This window comes from Doryrhamphus excisus, chromosome 1, assembly GCF_030265055.1.
Source record: "Doryrhamphus excisus isolate RoL2022-K1 chromosome 1, RoL_Dexc_1.0, whole genome shotgun sequence".
Taxonomy (NCBI): domain Eukaryota; kingdom Metazoa; phylum Chordata; class Actinopteri; order Syngnathiformes; family Syngnathidae; genus Doryrhamphus; species Doryrhamphus excisus.
This window is the reverse complement of record NC_080466.1, coordinates 32,248,068-32,268,464: the sequence shown is the minus strand read 5'-3', so window position 1 is coordinate 32,268,464 and position 20,397 is coordinate 32,248,068. Positions and strand designations below refer to the sequence as shown.

Genomic DNA, 20,397 nt, shown 5'->3' with positions numbered 1-20,397 from the left:
TTAGCACTTAGCGTTGTGACCAATAGGACTACAAAGCTACGATTCACTCGTTCCATTCATTGGCCACTACGTGGACCTGGCTGGAAAGCTGGAAACATTCCTCCTGCTCTGCTTCCCCGGCTTTAGATGGAGAGAGGGAGGGCAGCAAAATGGTCAAGCACTTTATTGGCAGGGGAACATCGACCCCTTCAAGTTTTCATCAGGGCTGCGGTACGAGCACGATCTTTGACACTTGCAGGCGCTGCATGGAAAGCACTACATCAGAAATACTTGGTCTCAGCGGCTGCCAAGGAAACATTCAGCAAAGATATTCCAAAAGGCGACGGAAAAAGCCGACAAGCTGAAGTGAAATGAAGCGCTCGTTGTGCTTCAACCAACCTTGATGGCAGCTGGAGTCATGACATGTAAACATCACTTCCTTGTTGCGACACCTTCACCCCCTGGCTGGAAAGATGTGTGCTCATCTTACTTTGTGCTTTGGAGATGTGCCAGTGATCCCAAACGTCAGGAGAAACCAAGTTGTGTTGAAGCTAATACTGAACCAGCCGGAAGACTTGGAAAAGATTCCCAAGGTTAAAGAGGTTATTTTTAGAAACAGCAATACTTCGGATCAGATTTCACTCCGACAACCTCCACCTTTCATTACAGCTTGACTTGAGATGATCATTGATCGTGGATCATTTCCTCCCAAGGACGGGCAGACCAGCGGACTGTGTTGGACTTCAGAGTTTCCTCTGTTGAACTTTAGTTTTTTCAATGAATTGTGAAACGTGGCTTTGCTCCAGAAGACCACCCATGAAGACGTCCCCTCTTGTGCTAAGACATCTTGGAACAATGCGAAGATGAGTCCGTGTTGAGGACTTCGATCATGGTTCTGCTGGACGGGAAGGTCTCAGCCACAGAGGGAAGATTCTGGTACCAAGGGGGTAGACTGGGGGGGGGCAGAAAGAGTTGGTAAATATTTATCAAAATAACCGACTTGAATGATCAACATGCACTCTTGGATCTTAAAAGGAAAAGAACACTTTGGAATGTTGCCCATCCTCCACCATCCTGATGTCAGACATGAACACACGCCTTTCTCTCTCCTGTTGTCAAAATATTAAAAAAGGTCAAGAAGAAGCGATGTCATGGGACACACCTGTTCCACCTCCAAGAAGCCACCAAGGCTCCATGTCCATCATGTCAGCTGCTTATGAAGACCTTCTTATTATTATTATCAACATTGTTACGCCCAAGAACGACCTTACTGGCATAGCGACACCCCGCCTGGCCACACCACAGCGGCTAGTGGCTAGCAGGTAGCGACTAGCTTCAGCACACGTTGGCTCCCGATGCATCAGGCCACTAGTCAAAAGGTAACGCTAAATAGGTAGCGCCACTTCTGCTGAGCTTGGACGCTTGAACTTCTCACAAACATTCTGAGGCTCATGGAACTAAAAGTCAAAGGGTACAGCCTAGAAAAGGATCCCATTGGCTGGCCGTCCAAAAGCCTGGTCTCCTTCAAGGTTTGGAAGCAGCAGGAGAGCACCAAACATGGGACAGTGAAAGCTTTCTTCTCCCTTAACGGTCCTGACGGACCAACCTGACTGGCATGACAAGGAGATCCCACCTGAGATGTTTCCTTCAATGGAACGATGGAGCTTCAGGTCGCGCGGGGGTGTCAAATGGTAGCCGGCTATGTGTAGGTGGGGGGGGGCATCCCTCATGAAAGACCTGGTCTGTGTGGTAATGACTTTTTTGTGGCTTTTTCAACACTTGACAAAGGACTTCTTCCAGAGGAAGAAGCTGACTCATCCTGCACCTTCCCTCATCTAAATCCAATGGAGAACATTTAGGGATGGATTTACAAAAATGGACATGAGTTCCACACAGTGAAGCCATCTTCAGCACATGGAGCAACATTCCCTCTAGCTTCCTGGAAGCCAACGAGAATGGCACGGCTACTCATCACTCTCTCCTTTGTACACTTTTTATTTCCGTTGGTCTTTTTGGCAGCGACGCTCTTCAACTTTGGATCAGCTGATGAGCAGCCTACTTCACTAGGAGGCAACATTCTTCACGTTTGGAATGAGCAAGTGTAATGTTGGACGTCCCAATGTGCTGCACTCACCTCCTGAGGTTCATCCAGGTCTTTGCGGTTCTACTGAAGCCGTCTGGACTGGGCGTGGTCATGGCCTCAAAGTCCACCAGCTCCACAAAAACACAATCACAAAGAAACAAGGCCCAGGAGAAAGGATTGGCCTGTACTTAGGAAGAACTGCTGGGCCTCCAGGAGCGCTGCAAGTCATCTCAGCGCTTGCAGAGACCGATCATCAATTCAACACAAGAGTGACCTTACCTTTCCTTTGGGGATCCGACCGCTGACCTCCTTCCCGCTGGCCATCAGCGAGCCCATCACGACAGAGTAGGCCACCACGCTGCGCGCGCGCACACACACACACACACACCCCTGCTGTTATACATTATAAACGGTAGAAAATGGATGAATGAATGGTGGATGATCACCTGGAGCCTCTGGAGAGCGGCATGAGGTTGCAGAAGTAATAAACCAAAGAGAGGATCAGGTTGCACACGGCGTCTGCGTCCTGAAATGAAAAGAGCCAAGGCCATCATGGTCCATTCTGGAAGAATAAACCAATCCTTCCCCTTGTGGATCAGAAGAGCCTCAGGCTTACCCCGAGCTCGGTGGAGAGCATCAAGGCCTTCCCTTTGGCTGTCAGCTCTCTGTAGATGGACTCCATCTCCGCCTGGTACTGCTGCGTGCGCTCCTCTGTGGTCTGCGTCTCCACCGAGAAGAGCATGTTGCCCACCCTGCCGGGCCCAGCACAAAAAGGCAGTGATGGGGTTTGCTGGCTGATACTCGGCACCCAAGCCGCAGCTACACACCTGTCTCCTGTGATGGTGATGGTGACGCCATCGTATTCTTTCCCAGAATCCTTCATGCTGGGCACTTTGGAGTTGACCGTGAAGCCATCTCTGGTTTTACTGTTAAACTGCTTCAGGTAACAAAACACAGAAGGTTTAAGTATACAAGTGCAGCTAGGCTAACATGGGCCAGCTAGGCTAACATGCAGAGCGCCAGCTAGGTCTCATTTTCTCTTCTTATGTCCAATATATCGGGTAACAGTGCAACAGTGATTATAGGGGTGTTATTTCTTGCCTAAAGGGCTCTAATGACAAAACTGTATTTCCAAGCTGGCAAACGGGTTTCTATGCCCTAGCTAGAAAGACGTTCCATGTGTAAATAAGGAATGAGGAGCCAAGAGCAGCCAAGGAGGAGAGGTGGTGGTATAGGGAACATATCGTTAGGAAAGCCAACACGGAGCATCTTTTCTTTGGAGTTCCACAGTTCCTTTTCATCCTTACCTTCATGATAGGAAGGAGGTCCTCCACTTTATTCACATTCTCCAGGGCTTGGCGGACCTCTCCCAGTCCTCTGGGGTTGTATGCCCTGGGATAGACCACACCCCCCCCCACACACACACACAACAGTCAGACGTGGAAGCAATATGAACAAAAAAGTGAAACGTGAGCGAGTGGGAATACCCGTGGTAGACCAGGATTCGGTCTTTGATGAAGTCCAGGATTTTGTCAAAGTAGGCCAGGTATCTGATGTTGATGATCTGCCCCCTGAGGGAAGGAAGGAGGGAAGGGATAGGAATGAAGCGTGGTGCCGGGCAGGACACACACCTGGGAAAGTGAGCGAGTATTCGCTACATAAGAGCTGGAAAGCCAAGTCTCAAGGGTGTCCAATGTGCAGCCCGGGGGCCATTTATGGCCGATGGCTGTTTTTTTATTGGCCCTCAGCTCACTCAAAATGGGATTAAACAAGGAAACTAAAATACAACAGTAATTTTACAAGAATAAAGAAAATAAGGAAATAGTAGAATGAATATCAGAAAAAGCTGATAAAGCTGTACTTTTAGGGAAATTAGATTGGGTAAAAGTTATATTATTATGATAATAAGGTTACAAATATTCTGAGAAAAAAATGAGTTGCTCTTTGCATGTGTTGGTGTGAAGGTCCACGGTCCAGCCCTGGCACGTGGTCAATAAATGTCTGGTAGGTGTGGCCTGGTCGTCTGGTCACCTGATGAGGTTGATGTGATTGTTGAATCCGCGACTGAGACTCCTGGCAGGCATCTGGTCCAACCACAGAACCGGCTGGTCGGGATCAGCAATCCTGCCAGAGGTCAAGTATTCCAAAAGGGTTGCATCAGATGACTGACGACATGCTAACGAATGCAGCTTTTCTTCTGTGTGTTCCACCAAAGGCTTCGACGCAAACTAGCGCAGCCAAAACCATAACATCTGCTGGGAATAATAATTCTACTTTTCCATGCACAAGCAACGCAAACTCATTCGGAACAAGGGATGGATGGAACCTCCTGTTGATGCAGAGTCCCGTACCTCCTGGTCAGATGGACTTCTGTGCCACATTGCTGCCACTTGCATATCACAACAAAGCGTGCTTTCATTTCCCACTACACGGCCCCCGCCGGGAAACCATTCAGACGCCCCGCTGTAGACAACCCCCACCGATGCCACCAGGCATCCCCTGTTTGTCATTCCTCCGTACTCGGAACGGCCCGCCACAACAATGTGAAATCCCACCTCCTCCACTTGACAGCCACGTCAAACATGTCCCTCCACTGCATCTGCCTGGTCCTGCCGTTGACGCGCACTTTGGCGTTGCTCCACGTGCGCTGCATGGCCTGCATCACCTCCAGCGTGGCCAGACCCATGGCTGCAGACAGCCAGCACACACAGCTGGTTGGAGAAAGACACCGACGGCCCGGCTCTCGCAATGTGGGTCACCTCTGTGTATCCTCCGGTTGGGCAAGAAGCCCGGGGTGTCGTACTGCATCAGCGCCCCCAGGTGGTCCGCCGTGCAGATCAGCTTCTGGACCTCCGCGCTGTAGCTCTCAAAGTTCTGCAGCAGCACATCCCTGCCAGGAGGAAAAGACGTTTTGCAAGCTTTTCATCTCAGCTGCTACCAGGTGGAGATGTACGAGATGTTTTTCTCAAACTAATCGATAACTTCCTGCTTCTGAAGACTACAGAGACATAACGGTTCCTTTCTACGTGTAGCTCAGGCACGCAGGTGAAGGTATGTTTTCACGTGAGCTCAGGGGACGTCACAGCAGGCTGTCAGGAGCCAGACATAGCGCTACGTATTCTATGTATTATCAGCTAGACTATTTCATGTCATGTTATTCCCGGTTGTGAGCCAATATCCCGATATCAGCCGGATCGGCACGGTGCAGGCTAGTATCAGGCCTACTTGATGTGCGGCTGCAGGCCAGGCTGCTCCTCATAGTCTTCTATGAGGAAGGGCAGGTTCTTGGCCCAGTGATTTTTGAAGTTCCCGGGAAGGTCCTGGTCCACGTTGTACTCGGCGACCGGGACGTCCAGGTGGGAATGCAGGTAGCGAGAGTACTCTGGTGGGAAAAGAGGCGACTTGGAATCACGTGGAACGTGTGATGGGCGGCACCCACCTCTGAGGTATTTGACTTTGAGGTATTCTGAGCTGGCCTTCTGTCCCAGCAGGGGGTCGTTGAGCATGACTTTAGTCTGAGCTTTGATGCCCTCGTAGAACTGGCCCATGGCCACGTGGCTCAGGCCCTTCATGTACTGGCACACCTCGTTGTAGGGCTCCAGCTGGAGACACCTCTGCACACCAGCCAGGAGGAAACATCATCATCATCATCATCATCATGTGCACGCCAAGGCCAAAGGCCACGCTATCATTTGATTGGAGCTTTTATCATCATCATCATCATCCTCCTCCTATTTCAGCCCATCGGCAGCATGTCTCCACCTTGAAGTTGCCGATGGCCTCCTGCAGGGAGCCGTGGTGGTAGAGCATCATGCCACGCAGCTGCAGGGACTGGATGTGGTTCTGGTTCAGCAAGAGGGCCTTCTGGAAGCTCTCCATGGCCGCCTCAAAGTCGCCCAGCTCTCTGCATGGAGATGAGCAAGGCATCAAGGGCAAACATGAAGAGGGCGTGAGGGAGCGCTACCTGTAGGCCTGCCCCAGGCTCTTGTAAGCGTCTATGAAGTCAGACTTGAGCCTCAGCGCCTCTTTGAACGTCTCGATGGCCTCCTGGCCAAAGGACAGAGGTGTCACACGGAGAGCAAGCGGGCCAGGATGCTGGATGCAAAGATTCTCCCACCTTGAGCATGCCTCTGTGGAAGAAGGTGAGGCCTTTGTAGAGCATGGCGATGGGCTGATTCTTCTTCAGCTCCAAGGATTGCTGGAAATCCTCCGAGGCCGCCACGTAGTCCTGTGACATCAGGCAGGAAGTCAGGATGAAGATGCACACGCGCTCAACCGCAATGACTGCTGGTGGAAACCTCAGAGATGAAGAGCAGCGTTCCTCTGTGTCTGTAGAGACGAGCGGACGGATGCAGCTGGATGGCTTTGGTCAGGTCGGCCAGAGCCTCGCTGATGCGGCCCAGAGGAGACAGGATCTACACACACACCAACGTCAGGGTCAGAAAGTGGACGCATTTGGCGTGGCCTCACCTCTGCTCTCTGCTCGTAGACTTCAGGCCAGTTGGGCTCCAGCGTGATGACTCTGTTGAGCTCGTACAACGCCAGGTCAGCATTTTTGATGTCCTGTCAGGGCCGGAGCGGAGGATTGAGTGACAGCAGTTATTACGGGCATGAGACTTGGGCAGAAGGCAATTAGAAGACAACGTGTGGCTGGCACTGCACACAGATCAAACAAGCTTAAATCAGGGGTGTCCTAGGTCTGGCCCCGGGCCATAAAAGCGATCACGTTTCATCTTCATATTATCTTTTCATCTATTGGTTTGAAAAGTAGATGCAAGTGTAGTTTGTGCACCTCTCCAGGTAAGAAGGCGTGGACCAAGTGTGGGTTTGACCAAATGTACCCGTTGAGATACCATGACATGACCCTACCAGGAGGAGCAGGGTAGAGAGGGGCCCAGCAGGGTGCTCCGTATTGGGGCACACGCTCCCAGTAGCCACTGCGACGCCACGGAGGTCTCAAACGCTGCGTTTCAAGTGGCTGCTAAGGTTTGTTTGTGCTGGATGTTTTTTCCTCCATGTCGTGACTTCCCGAGCTCACATATAACCCTTCCCTGAAAGGAACGACGTACCAAACGCTACGTGATGAGGGGAAAACAACTCAGCCACCTGAAACACCTGAAAGCACCGCAACCTTTGAAACCTTTGAGGCTTCACGCCGGCTTCTCGACGCGTGTGTCTGAATACAGTGCACCAGCAGGTGGCTCCTCCCCCTCTGAAGATGTGCTAGGAGCCGTGTCCTGGTATTTCACTGGTGTTCTTCAAATCCTCATTTGTTCCAGGCCTTCTTACCTCCGGGTGTGCACAAACTGGCAAGCGGATATGAGTCGGTTGTCGGTGTCATATTGCTCATGGAAACAACGGTAGCGGTTAAAAGGGGATAGCGTGCATCCCTGATAGAAAGATGGGAAGACGTGCCTTCTCGCCGACTTCACGATGAGGCGCTCACCTGGAGGCTTTTCTTCCCGTAGGCGATGCCTCGGCCGTAGATGGCGCTGACCAGCTCTGGGTCGCCCTGCAGCCCCACCGCCACCAGAAGCACGTAGCGTCATTCAGCTGTGGAGGTTATGATGATAACGGGAGTAGACGCACCTGCAGCAGCAGCGAGAAGTGTTTTATTGCTTCGTCGTACAGGCCGTTGCCGATCAGGACGTAGCCGATGGCTGCAAAGACACACGAAGAGGCGATGAACCCAACCGCCAAAAAGGGCTCACGATTGCACGGCAGCAGGAAGACAGCCTACCGAGTTCTTCGTTCGTGTTGGCACTTTCCACAGGGAAGGGGATCTTCTTCTGCTCGATGAACAGCCTGGCTTGATTCTGAGGAGACAGACGTTGCTGACACGGAGCGACAGCAAACAGCAGCTTCTGAGCGTGCATGTTCTCACAAGAATCTTCTCCGCGTTCAGCGAGAAAACCGACTGGCAGGGCGGGTTGCTTCCCTCCTCGCAGTCTGGGTCTTCCAACTGCAAAACAGACGACTCTGAAAGGACACGTCAGCGTTTCTTGCCGTGGGAAGCGTCCACATGAGCAGTATTTCCACTGGAGCGCAGCGGCAACCAGCTTTTATGTGTGGCGGACCCCACTAACAAAACTTTGTCACAACTCTTAATGTCAAACATTTGACTTTTAAAGGCTCACTTCCATGTCTGGTTCTGTTAACGTTACTATCTGAGGGAACGGGGGGGGGTTCTCAATTTACCAGAAAACTGACGCACCATTAAAACGACATGCACGCACATCACGGCTAATTCTATAGCGATGGCACCCCTGGCCCGGCTGGCCCCGCCACAGATAAGTTGCAGCTCTGTGGCTAGTAAACCTGGGAAGTACTACACTACCACACATCTAAGTACACATCACAGTACTTGGCTTTTTATATGCTATCAGCTACCAGCAAGCTTTTTCTATATGAAAAAGCACCTGCAGAATGACGGCCATGACTGCAACAGCAGAAAAAAGACAGGGAACAGTGAAATGTACGAGTTTGTATTTTCAATCTTCAGGCAAGTACCTGCCTGGACGATGCCACAAAGCTCCTGGCTGGACTTCAGTCCATCAAGAAAGAAGCCTCCAACAAGAAAGTTATGCTGTGCTGGAGTTCCGCCCACGCAGGGGCGGCACCCCCTCCCTATGTGGCTCAGTGGTGTGTGGCGATGTGTCTGCGTCCAACTGGCCAGCTTGTGTGGCTCCAGGGCGAAGGAGTGTGCCTTCTACGGGTGTAGGCTGCAGCAGGCAGATAAGGTTGCCAAGCAAGATTCAAGTAACAGGACTTGTATTGTTTCATTCTAGTCAAGTCGAAATGTACAATGTGTCCAATATTCGGGGGTGCTTATTTCTCAAGCTTCCAAAACTGAAATTCAATCTCCTCTAGTTTCCATGAATCCACCATGAAATGATGCAGATGCAGCCAAGCTCTACTTGCATTCGGTGTTTTTCTTTCTCATTTCAAATATCGCATGGCAACCTGTGCTCATTGCAGCAGCATGGCTCTACAAGCGCTTCAAAGTCTGCATAAACAGGAACTCCAACCTCCCTAGCGTGACTGGAACATTGTTAACATTGTTAAGGAGTGGAAATTGTTCACTTCTGACAGGTTTTGCTTTGCCGCATAAGATCTGCGGTGTGATGAAGCAGGTGTTCTCCTCTAAAGGAGGCTTGTCCAAAATAATGTAATTAAATCAAAAATAACGTGTTGAGATGTCTCTCTCCAGGCATGAACACCTTGGAAAACCGGTTGATTCTGTCTGGCTGATTTGCCTTCTATTATACAGCAACGTTTAGAAAGCCACAAGATGATGATCGAGTCCTGTCACGTCTGCAAAGCCTGCTCTTAAATTGCTCATTTTATGAATGGAGTTTGGCGTTGACCCCCCCCCCCCCCTCCCAATGGTTAAGCTAACTGACACTTGTAGTTGAGATAAGTCCTAGTTTGCCGGACTTGCTTAGTTTGTGACATCTACAGCATCGGTGGCATCAAATGAGAGGGTTAAAGCAACACTTTAGTCCACATTAAAACACCCGAGCGAGTAGCTTCGGAGCTGTCAAAGGTTTTGTTGTTAATAGCTCGGCTATGTCGGCATGCAGGCGTGTTAGCTAGCAACGGTTGAACCGGAGAGGACGTGGCCGAGGAACGGCCAGACTTTTACCGCAGTCCGCCGCGTACTCCTCCCAGTCGGACAGCGAGCTGCATCCCTGCTTGTGGAGCTCGCTGTTGAACAGCGTCAGCGTGGAGAACAACTCGGTGGCGAGGACCGGCCGCCGAGGGCAGCAGAGCAGCGAGAGAGCAATCACAACAACGGCCCGGCTGGCAGGGGCCATGTTGGGCTACATGTCATGAGCGGCACCGCAGCACGCCCCCTCTCCCAGCATTCCTTGCGGCTGTCACACCGCCCTTTCAAGAATCACGTGATGCCCATCGCAACGTTTCCTTTGTGGTGATTTAAAAGTCTGGTTTGCGTATGTTTGGTTCACACATGCCTATTGCTTAGCGGGTTGTATGACGGAAGATCACGTGGTCACGTTTGCACAACGTCCGAAAAGGAGTCAGAAGAAGCGCAGTTAATTTGACGCTGGATATTAAAAGTCTTTGTGACTTTATTTCCTTGTCGTCGAGACGATGTCATCTTTATACTTTTCAATGGAAGTCGTCAAAAGAAACGGAGCCGTTCAAAAGAAACGGTTCGTTCGTGAACGTCACAACACCACACAATACTTCCGGTGTAGAGTGCTGGCTGGAAAGAATGGGGCGAGTGGTCTTAAGGTGCATAGAATGTAATGAAAAGGCGACAGAGCTGCACAGAGATTATAGCAACGGCATACTGAAGATAACGTTATGTGTGAGTGGCATTTTTATACACTTACATTTGGACGTTAATGTTGATTAGCGTTAATGGCGCGAGCTTGCTAGCGAGCTCAGTCGGGGTGGGAGATACCGCTGATGTTTGTATTCTCAAAGGGGTATACGTAAATGTGAAATTATCACGGTAGTGTTGAATGTACAGGAAATATTACAAAAGTACTGATATACACAGTGGAGTCTAAGTTTTATGTAAAAAAAATTACAATTCAAGAAAAATGACGCTCAGTATACTTTCCTTGGCAAGCCGGTTGGGAACTGCGCTTTCGCGTGCTTGCTTTAAAGCTCTAAGGGCACGTGATCGCGCAATGCATTCTGGGCCTTGGGCGCCATTTTTGAGAGTTCGAGCTTTTGTTTACATCATACTGTTGAGATTGTTAACATGGTTAATCAGTAATACTGACAAGGGTGACATCGCTACTTTAAATAGACAGGGCGAACTGTGATATATGATATGATGTATTGACTTCATAAAAGTGGGAAACGTAATTAAATATCCTGTTTTAGGGGTCTTGTCAGAAGCCCGTGGACAAGTACATAGAATATGATCCAGTTATCATCCTGATTGATGCCATCTTGTGCAAGACCCAGGCGTTCAGACACATTTTATTCAACACAAGCTTGGATGTAAGTCATGCAAGGGGGGGGGAAAGGTTCCTCATTGACCCCAAGTGTGGATTCTAAAACGAACAATCACGTTTTTATTAAGACTGGATGGACTAATTGTTTTTGTAGATCCACTGGAAGCTGTGCGCCTTTTGCGTGCTGTGCGAGGCCTACCTCCGGTGGTCTTTGTTGCACAGTTCAGAGCCGAGCGGCCACCCTGCCGACATCATCAGGTATGCCAAGGAATGGGAATTCTACGGCATGGTGGCCTTAGCATCACTGGGTAAGGCAATGAGAGCAACTAGAAATGGAGTCCAGCTGTGGTATTTCCTGCCATTTGCCGTACAGAGCTGGCAGCATTCTGCGGCGGCGTGCTGTGTCTCCTTTGGGCTGTGCCGGGTCGTCTCCAGGGCCACGATGTGTGGCCTCTCCTGCGAGCGCTTCTGCTGTCCTGCTATGGCAAGGTGCTCCTCGTGCCCGCCGTCATTTGGGAGCACGACTTCTCGCCGCTCTGCCTGGGCCTCATCAAGCTGTTTGTGCTCACCTCCAACAGCCAGGCCGTCCGAGGTCAGCGAACGCACCGCACGCAGGGGTTGATTGGTCAACAGGAGACGTGCTTGACTCTCTGCCGTCTCTCCCGCAGTGATCCTCAACTGCAGAAGGCGTCTGGCGCTGGTGGCTGTTGGCGCGGGCCTGCTGTCAGAGATGTTGGTCGCTCGGGCCTGTCAGGCTGGCGGGGAGCATCCAGGAGACGGAGGCCATGTTTGATCAAACACTTTATATATTCATCTCCGGGATGAGGGACCGACGGGGAACCTGGGACTTGCATCAAACTGAACTCATGCTGGCACGGGATGTTTTCATTTGCACTTGTTTCCTTGGACTGAGAAGTTGACCTTCTTTGTACCACTAAACACAACAAATAGCAACCTGGCCCAATCGTCTATTGTCGTCCATTGTTGCCGTCTTTCGAGGCTCTTTTGGGACGAATGGCTATAGACAGACGTGACTTGACAATGACCTTTGACAGCCATACGGTGCCTCGCATACATCAATCCAGCCATCCCTTGTTTATGGCGGCTAATCGGTTCCACATTCCACTGCCATAAAAAGTGTCTATGCTGTAACTACTAACCTGTTGATGATCTTTTATATCTGGGTTTTATAGAGCCCTGCAGACATGAAATAACACATTCACACTGCTATACCCAATAGAGTAGACATAATCATAGAAAATAAGCCATCTTGGACATGAATGAGACATTAGCATTGACAGCATACTTCCTAGGGTGGCACTTGCGGTCATTGTTTACCTGGACTTGGCCAAATGGGTTGGAACTGCAGCACTTTATTTAAGGAGGGAGAGATAGATCTCTACAGCTTAGGAAGGAGGGGCAGCAGGTTAGGGTGGTCAAGGATAGGAATGGAAGTGTACTGACAGATGCCAGGAGTGGGACGGGAAGATGGAAAGAGTACATTAAAGAGTTGATGAATGAGGAAAAGAAGAGAGAAGGAAGAGTAGAAGAGGTGTCTGCTGGCGACCAGGAAGTAGCAAAGATTGGTAAACAGGAAATGAGAAGAAGTCGTAAATGGGATTCTTTACATTTTATTCCCGTAAATGTGACTTTTGTTGTTCAAAATGTATTTTATTCTCAAATTGCTGCTGTTATGAATGTGGCCCTTATATTCCATCCTCCATTGAGGACAGTTGATGCTAGTATGCTAATGTAGGAAACAGCACCCTCTAGTGGTTCAGCCAAAGAAGGCTAGCTTTGCCTGATGTGGTCATGGTGGAATTACAAGATGCTAAAAAGTAGACAGAAGACGTACAAGTTGACCGACTAAAAATGGGATGTTGCAAACAGTAATAAAAAGGTACATGAACAGGAAATAAAGAAGCAATGCATAAAATGTCTGCTACGTGTTTATGCGTGTCGCTGTAGGCCCGTGTGGATTTGTATTTGATTTTTTTAGCGTCCTCAGCCAGCCTCCTCTTTCCTTTCCTTTTGTCCTTGTGACGGGAAACGATCTAAAGGTGACGAGCGGTTAGGAATGTGGCCTGTGACCAAAAGCAGCAGATCCCTGAGATGAAGGATCGCCTGATAGACACACCGCTATGTTGGCGCAGGTCAATAATAGAAATAAAAGCAAGAGCAAATATCCTTGAGAGAGTGCTGCTGCCTCGTCGCCTTCCTTGCACACAGCCATTTAATCCCACTTAATCCAATGATTTAGCAGTTTATCGGGTCGGGGTTCCTGTGCTGAAAACACAAGCTAATTATTTGCTACACAACCGGCTGGGCTGAACAACCGGATAAACAACTTCTCTACTCTACTGGCTAGGAAAGGCCCTGGTTGGCGTAGTAGTACTACAGTACACGGATACGATATGTGGCTGATACAGTCCATTGTAGTACTACAGTACACGGATACGATATGTGGCTGATACAGTCCATTGTAGTACATAGCAGTACTATAGTACACGGCTACGATATGTGGCTAATACAGTCCATGGTAGTACATAGTAGTACTATAGTACACGGCGAGGATATGTGGCTAATACAGTCCATTGTAGTACATAGTAGTACTATAGTAGTACATCGTTTGCAAGACTAGGTCATTACGATGTAGAACTTTAAAGCATACATATTTTATTGAGTATTTTGTAGACATAAACATGATAGCAAACAAGGACTTGCAGTCCAAGTACAAAGAGTTTGTAGTGAGAAAAGCAAGGTCGTGGCGACCTTCCACTGCCCCCTGCTGGTGTGGAGGAGCAACGTGTGGGCGTGGCTACGGCAGCAGCTGCGTGGTGAGTTCAAGTGAAAGGAGTGAGCCCAGAAATACATCCCATGAAGACGAACATAAACACCACCAGCGTAAAGATGGTAGGTTACACCTGAATACAGATGCTAACGTGTTAGCATGTAGCTGGCATCTGTGCCTTGGTCTATATAGGGTCGTATACAGTATAGAGCAGGGGGATCAAACTCCTGCCAAGGGGGGCCGAGCCACGACAGGTGTTCTTTCCAGACGGTCAATGGAATAATGACCCCCCCCTCCCCCCTTGGCTTGAGGGAAGGAGATGTCAGTGAAATCGGCTGCTGGAGAAACTGCTAGGAGAGGAAAGCTGCAGCGCTTCCGCCCTCTGTGACACACGTGGTACAGAGTATAGTAAGGGGGGGGGGGGTACCTGAGGCGCACCAAGAGATGCTACAGAACCTTCATTGCTTCAACGTGGACATTCGGAGACGTGGCGTGTTTGTTGCGCTACATGACTGCTGCGTTTCCCCAACTTTGAGGCGCAGCCAAGCACCACACGGGAAACACAGCGCGAGTGAGGTGATGGCTTGGAAAGGCACTGCAGGCTATTTGCTGTCCTATGGGGGGGGGCATTACAAGGCCGATACTGCATGATGCTGATATGAAGAACTGGCTTGTATTTACATGCAAGTGTAGCTTGTGCACGCCGTGAGGGAATGAGTCCTAATGACACGTGACATGACCACGACCAGGAGAACCACAGCTTAGAGGGGGATGAGCCACCTGCTGTGGCCCAGCAAGGTGCCCTGCAGTGGGGCGCACACTCCGAGCAGCGGGGCTGGCGTTTCAGGTGGCTGATGAGATGTTTCTTTCCACTCACGGCGGCTTATTGGGAATGTTTACGGGTGAGCCGAGGGGACGTTAGCACAGGCAGGAGAAGAAAAGGAGCACCTGGTTTACGTGTTTTTAAATGCTAGGGTAGCCATTTTGGATGGCATCGGATGTATCGTTACGATGTCCTAGCATATCATGCGCCCCAACGGATGATTCTCCATCATCAACCCTGCCAAGACTGGCCCTTACTGCACGTGTGACAGAACATTCAGAAATCCCCCGTGATGGCGTGCTAATCCATCAAGGAGTTTCTACTGTGCTAACGGTTAGCCTTCAGCGGACTACTTTTCCCGTCTTACTTCATATGGTTTGGATGTGGATTTGTATTTGGTGTCTGCTTGCTCTCCAGGCCAGTCTAGTCCAGTATCGGTGGATGACTTGAGATACGGTACTCCCTCCTTCATGGCTTCAAGACCCGACAATACGTTTGTACTTAAGGCATAGAGATCCTGTTTATCACCTTCTGAATCATAGCACCCCTACAGTCACCTTGCCACTCCGACTGCTCGATAGACATCTCAGTTAGCAGGATGGGTGGACAGGAATCCCGTATCGTTCTTGCTGGGGCTGTGGTGATGTCATTTGAAGCGCCAATAAAAGGCTGTGATTCTAGTCTGCCCCCGGTGGCCAACGTAGAGTACTACACTGGTCAGTTGAATGCTGGTCTTGATGCTTAAAAGGCTTCATTTGGGTCAAATACATTCTCCTTTGGTAAGCATGGATATTTCTAACGTAGCCAAGCCATCATACTTGAATGACAGACTGTAGATGACCACCACGCATCCCACCAGGCAGCCTCAGAGTGCCTCCCCACAAGAAAGAAGATGGACTAAGAGAAGCATCCATACGATGGGGTGTACCTAATCAAGTGGCCATCAGCGCTACGTAAATCTGAGGTGAGCTAACTGCACAGCAGACAGTTGGGAGTGCTAACGCCCCCCCCCCAATGGAAGGACCAGCGTTGCTAGCGTGACGCACATTCACGTGAGGTGGGACAATCCTGACGTTCTTTTAGCAATCAATTCCGTCTTGGCTGCAAAGCCTCCCCGCCGCTTCCAGACTAAAGGAGAGCGGCTGCTGCGTTATTGAAACCACAATAAATAAAACTTTGTTGATACATTGATAGAAGACAAGCACTGGAGGCAGTAGCTTGGGAAAAAATCAAAAGGTAGTCGACTCATTTTTTAGCGTAACCAAGTCTCCCAGAATAGACAGTCCAGGGGTGCGGAAGCCACGCCCCCTGCAGAAGACGCCAACGGTGGTCCCGGTCCTTCCCGCCCTCGTCCCAACAACCAGCGCTCCTCCACACCCAGGCCTCAGATGGTGACGCGAAAGGACTCCCAGCTGTCGTCCTTGCCGACGCCCCCGCCGTTCTTTGCCACCACCTCGCTCTCGGCCTCCGCGCCCGGCCGGTCGCCAGTGGGCGTGGCCCCCGTGTCCGGGTAGTACTCGTCGTCCTCATCGAAGTATCCGTTGTCCATCATGCTGAGGCTGGAGGCGGCGCTCAGGTCCTGGCAGCTGCCCTTGTATTCCTGGATGGACTCGTGCAGCGACCACAGCTGGCACAGCAGGGACATGTCCTGCTGGCGCAGGCCCACCTGCAGGGGGCGGCCACGGGAACCCATTAAAGACAGACCCAGACCACACACACACAACATGGCCACCAGGTGGCATCAGAGACGGGCTTTTCTTCCAGCAAAACAAAGGTTAAAAAGCTACGGGTTCAACTCATCACACGGCAACTTAACACCCGCCATCACCAACCGAGATATACAAACATGTACCGATATGAGTTTAGAGGGAGGGAAAAATAACATTTTAAAGTTTCCTGAATGCATTTTGTTTGTGAAAACCATTTCATTGGCGGAGCACAGAAACTGACGGATGGCACTACAATGCTGCTTCTGCCCACCAGAGGGAGCCAGAGGACCAGGAGCCCATCGCAGCGTCCCAATGAATGCGGGAATATGAGCAAAACCTTTAAAGTCTTATTGGTACATGTTTATGTATTTGTCAGGTACACCTCAAATGACATGTTCATGCATCGTTTGTACTCCTCTTTGGCTTTCAGGCTGGATGACAAGAGGCTTCACTCTGCTGCTACAGAGGAACGAACGGAGCGTGAAGCCTCCCGTGGGCTCCTCCTCTCACAAAGAAGCGGCACTAATTCGTCTAGTAGCAAGTTAGCTCTGAGCCACAGCCACGGCGTGGGAATGTTTCCCCTTTAAACATCAGCGACAAGCGGGCCGGGAAGGCGTTTGGTCGGAAAGTAAATATGAACAGCGTAAAACGGTGCGCGCTCACAGACAAAAACATCCACACCTTCTGTGTCCAGCTAATGTGGCTCCCACAGGTCCACGCCGCACTCCAGTACCATCTAGTGGTTTGAAGGTGAAGTACACCCTCATGACAATGAATGACTAAACGTTGCCAACATGGCTGGTTGGTGACGACCGTTATGGAGCAGAGGAACGTTACGGTGGCGGGCCGAGCTACGCCATTGCCGTGTGCTTCTTTGAAAGATGGCACCGTGAGTCAGATCGCTACGTTGCCGTGCTGTTCATGACCTCCTGTGATTTCCAGTGTGTCGACAAGCTCGCCGAGCGCACCAATGGGCTCCTGCTGTTTCCTCACTGCCGCCAGCGCCACAGTATCAACAATGGAGTATTAGTACTTCTGAATAAAGGACATCAGATTAGTTAGCCCTAAATTAGCCGCACCGCTGGGTAAGCCGCAGGGTTCAACGTTTGGGAAGAAGTAGCAGCTTATACACAGGAATTTAGGGTCTTTAGACATGACACCAGACGAGGCTGGTCGGCTGAAGAAGACCCTAATCTCCTCCTTCCAGGACCCGGGTGAGGCAATGTGTCCTGGTGTTAGCGTACTTGCTTACAAAGGAACTTTATTGTGGAGAAACGTTGGCCTTCTGCGAAGCAAGCACAACTTAAAGCTCTCCAAGGCAGACGGTTGGACCAAGCCTCTGTCATGGAGGCCATTTGTGTAGCAAACCAGAGCGCAGAGGAGCTTGACATGGCGTTCGGCCGCACGCCACCCAGCTGACAGGGCACATTGTTTGCCCGACCGCAGGGTCACTGCATTCCCGCATCAACAAATCCCAGACGGTGATGACTGACAACCCTCCCACAGGGTTGAAGAAAGCTGGTGTCGGCGTGGAGGAGATGATGATGATGTTTCTGTGACCATCAAGTGTTCCGGTCCACATCGGGGCTGCTACACATGTATCTCTAGATACCTACAGCAAATGCTCCATGCCTCCCGGACAGCTGGAAGTGGAATGCAACACAAGCCAAAAGCCCCAAGCGCCAGACTTCGCCTAACAAATGCAAGTTTGTGACTCCAGTCCCTGAAAAAACGCTATTTCCTGACCAAACGAATCCAAGGCATTTGCTTCAGGAAGAACGTGGATCTTTTAGCAAATCGGAAACAAAACTGGTGTAGATTTTGTCACGATTAGTGTTAACGAAGGTTTAATCTCACGACTTGTGATTTGACGCATTATTGAAATGAGCTCCGAACACAGTGAAAAGTTGCTCACGTCATTTGATTAGGAGCGTAAATTTCACGTAATAAGCAAGCCGAATATGCCGGAACGTGTAATCCATGAGATTCTACTATGGGTTATGCTGTAGGGTGAGGTCAAGTGTGGAAAAGTACGGCGATATGTGAAAGCGTGAGTTTCCTTAAGGGAATCTGGTGTAGGTTACCATCTCTTTCCGCAGGAGAGCCAGGGCGGCGTCGAGGCTGGCCGGCTTGTTGGCCAGCAGGTTGTCGGCGTTGTTCCTGCCCCGGCTCAGGTCGTCCTGGATCATGGTCTTCTTCACGTACATCCTCTCCATGTCCCTCCAGGAGCCGCCACTGGAATTGAGTAATCCGCTCAGGCTCTTGGGCAGCGGAGGCAGACCGTCGATGCACGCCATTCCTCCCGCCATGCCGTTGGCCGACTTCCCGTTCATGGCGACGTGTAGCGGCCGAGCGAGACGGTAAAAAACGTCACCTTTAGTGACTGACACCGGTCTGCTGGTCGCGCTGGTGGCGTATGTCACACAAAGACGGCGACGAGGAGACACCTCTCTGGGACGCGCAGCAACAGCCTCCGCCCGGGGACACTGGCGACGCCATGTCAAGCCGTCCGGACTGGAGGCAGAACTGCTTCCGGTAGGAATTTCAAAGAAAGAGCGACCAGGAAAGCTGCGCGAAAGAAAACATGAAAAAAACAGACATAAAAACCGACGATGAGCACTTCCTTGGGAAGGGTGATCCAGTACGGAGTAAAATATATTCAACAGAGTCACTTTCATTCTTCTACTTTTTTTCAAACAAACCTGTTACCTTTATTTTGAAGTCGACGTGCCCGGTGCTGTTGTCGACCTTTCTATCACGTTGGGCACGATGGCTGTGAAATAAAATCAACTTCCGGTCTTAGCGCTGGGGCTGCTGGGCGTGTCCTCGCAGGCACCAAAGTAACATTCAGACATTGTTTTCAACCACGTGGCAATCCTCTGCGTTGTTACGCCCCTGCCGTCCTTTCCAATGGAACGGTCCTAAAGTGTTTTTTCACACAACAATGCACCAAAATGCCAGCGTGAAGGATGACGTTTTTCCATGTTTTCTAGCACTTGGGCGAGAGCTGGAGCCTATCCCAGCTGACTGTAGAAGCGGCCACCCTCCCACCCTCGTTCTCATCCACTTTCAATGATTTGCTTCATCTTCCTCTTTTGGAAGAGCGACATTATTTATAATCCCAGTTGATAACCTGACAATGGTTTTTGGCATAATCCTTCACGTCTGCAAAGCCGGGCCAAGCAGTCAACAAATGAAAGAGAGAGAGAGAGAGAGAGAGAGAGAGAGAGAGAGAGAATGGTACAAAGGACAGATGGTGGCTTCACTTCCAGCCCCACCACCACTAGAAGCAACAACAATGGAAGCAGCACACACACGCACGCACAGGCAGTTGCATGAAGCTTAAAGAGATGTTTTCCTGTTTTTAGATTGATCCAAAATCCTTTTCCCAAAGTAGTATGTTGGGTTCCAAAACATGGACCTCTGATTTCACTTTTGGGTTGTTGGAGACCGCTCGGCCATCTCTGTGTGGAGTTTGCATGTTCTCCCCGTGCATGCGTGGCGTTTCTCCAGTACTCCGCTTTCCTCCCCCATTCCAAAAACATGCTAGGTTAATTGGCCACTCCAAATTGTCCATAGGTATGAATGTGGGTGGGAATGGTTGTTTGTCTATATGTGCCCTGGGATTGGCTGGCCACCAGTCCAGGGTGGACCCCGCCTCTCCCCAAGAGCTGGAGAGCTGGAGTCCCCGGAGAAAACCCATGCATCCACCGTGCAGCCCCCAACTTTTACTGCAGCAATAAAATAATACAATATTAAGAGTTTATTGACAAATGATGCTGCATGTTTAGTATACTTGATGATACCTTCATATCTGATGTTGCTGTCTCCGCCCTGCTGACCTGGTGAGGAACTGCACACTTTCTACTGCAGCCTTTGTCCTTGAAAGCCAAGCTAATCCTCCTGGTGTTGGAACAATTAGCTGCACAGCGTGAAGAGGATCATCCTGGCCCGCATCCCTTTTAGCACTGGACGCTGACAGCGCACAGGAGATTAATGAGGAGGGGGGGCGGGGGGTTTCATGCACGCAACCCCGCCAGGCTCTGCTCACCCAGAAAGAAGAAGCGGTTAGCATC

General features: G+C 50.4%; 3 protein-coding genes across 4 annotated transcripts; 1 reads left to right on the top strand and 2 right to left on the bottom strand.

Moving 5' to 3' along the window:
- Positions 1 to 148: 148 nt before the first annotated feature.
- Positions 149 to 10,655, bottom strand: ttc13 (tetratricopeptide repeat domain 13). Of its 2 annotated transcripts, none has more exons than XM_058071186.1 (23): positions 9,708 to 10,655; positions 7,947 to 8,041; positions 7,803 to 7,878; positions 7,652 to 7,722; positions 7,509 to 7,574; positions 6,533 to 6,625; positions 6,361 to 6,477; positions 6,180 to 6,290; positions 6,027 to 6,109; positions 5,825 to 5,966; positions 5,502 to 5,676; positions 5,288 to 5,444; positions 4,822 to 4,952; positions 4,618 to 4,750; positions 4,094 to 4,186; positions 3,550 to 3,633; positions 3,370 to 3,454; positions 2,890 to 2,996; positions 2,679 to 2,814; positions 2,509 to 2,588; positions 2,342 to 2,420; positions 2,114 to 2,193; positions 149 to 931 (listed from the first exon to the last, which is right to left on the bottom strand). In XM_058071186.1, exons 1-23 carry the CDS (start codon positions 9,877 to 9,879, stop codon positions 817 to 819), a joined length of 2,481 nt encoding a protein of 826 aa, XP_057927169.1. In that variant the 5' UTR covers positions 9,880 to 10,655; the 3' UTR covers positions 149 to 816. The 2 variants fall into 2 exon arrangements, with proteins under 2 accessions (XP_057927169.1, XP_057927160.1); XM_058071177.1 differs by having other exon boundaries at positions 2,890 to 2,999; positions 9,708 to 10,653.
- Positions 10,251 to 13,167, top strand: arv1 (ARV1 homolog, fatty acid homeostasis modulator). Its single transcript, XM_058071410.1, has 5 exons — positions 10,251 to 10,397; positions 10,925 to 11,044; positions 11,153 to 11,306; positions 11,372 to 11,590; positions 11,667 to 13,167. The coding sequence occupies exons 1-5, from the start codon at positions 10,302 to 10,304 to the stop codon at positions 11,789 to 11,791; spliced, it is 714 nt and encodes a 237-aa protein (XP_057927393.1). The 5' UTR covers positions 10,251 to 10,301; the 3' UTR covers positions 11,792 to 13,167.
- A 1,030-nt stretch (positions 13,168 to 14,197) lies between these two features.
- fam89a (family with sequence similarity 89 member A) lies at positions 14,198 to 19,179 on the bottom strand. Its single transcript, XM_058071421.1, has 3 exons — positions 19,031 to 19,179; positions 18,406 to 18,889; positions 14,198 to 16,278 (listed from the first exon to the last, which is right to left on the bottom strand). The coding sequence occupies exons 2-3, from the start codon at positions 18,652 to 18,654 to the stop codon at positions 15,997 to 15,999; spliced, it is 531 nt and encodes a 176-aa protein (XP_057927404.1). The 5' UTR covers positions 18,655 to 18,889; positions 19,031 to 19,179; the 3' UTR covers positions 14,198 to 15,996.
- Between the last annotated feature and the right edge of the window lie 1,218 nt (positions 19,180 to 20,397).

What these genes read in the sequence shown, in the direction of transcription:
- ttc13 (XM_058071177.1), bottom strand. Translation starts at nt 9,879, where the DNA reads ATGGCCCCTGCCAGCCGGGCCGTTGTTGTGATTGCTCTCTCGCTGCTC. An exon ending in ACTTCTCGCTGCTGCTGCAG is followed by an intron (nt 7,575 to 7,651) that starts GTGCGTCTACTC and finishes GTGGGGCTGCAG; the next exon opens with GGCGACCCAGAGCTGGTCAG. An exon ending in CGAATCCTGGTCTACCACGG is followed by an intron (nt 3,455 to 3,549) that starts GTATTCCCACTC and finishes GGTCTATCCCAG; the next exon opens with GGCATACAACCCCAGAGGAC.
- arv1 (XM_058071410.1), top strand. Translation starts at nt 10,302, where the DNA reads ATGGGGCGAGTGGTCTTAAGGTGCATAGAATGTAATGAAAAGGCGACA. An exon ending in TACTGAAGATAACGTTATGT is followed by an intron (nt 10,398 to 10,924) that starts GTGAGTGGCATT and finishes ATCCTGTTTTAG; the next exon opens with GGGTCTTGTCAGAAGCCCGT. An exon ending in TATTCAACACAAGCTTGGAT is followed by an intron (nt 11,045 to 11,152) that starts GTAAGTCATGCA and finishes TTGTTTTTGTAG; the next exon opens with ATCCACTGGAAGCTGTGCGC.
- fam89a (XM_058071421.1), bottom strand. Translation starts at nt 18,654, where the DNA reads ATGAACGGGAAGTCGGCCAACGGCATGGCGGGAGGAATGGCGTGCATC. An exon ending in CTCTCCTGCGGAAAGAGATG is followed by an intron (nt 16,279 to 18,405) that starts GTAACCTACACC and finishes CGCCCCCTGCAG; the next exon opens with GTGGGCCTGCGCCAGCAGGA.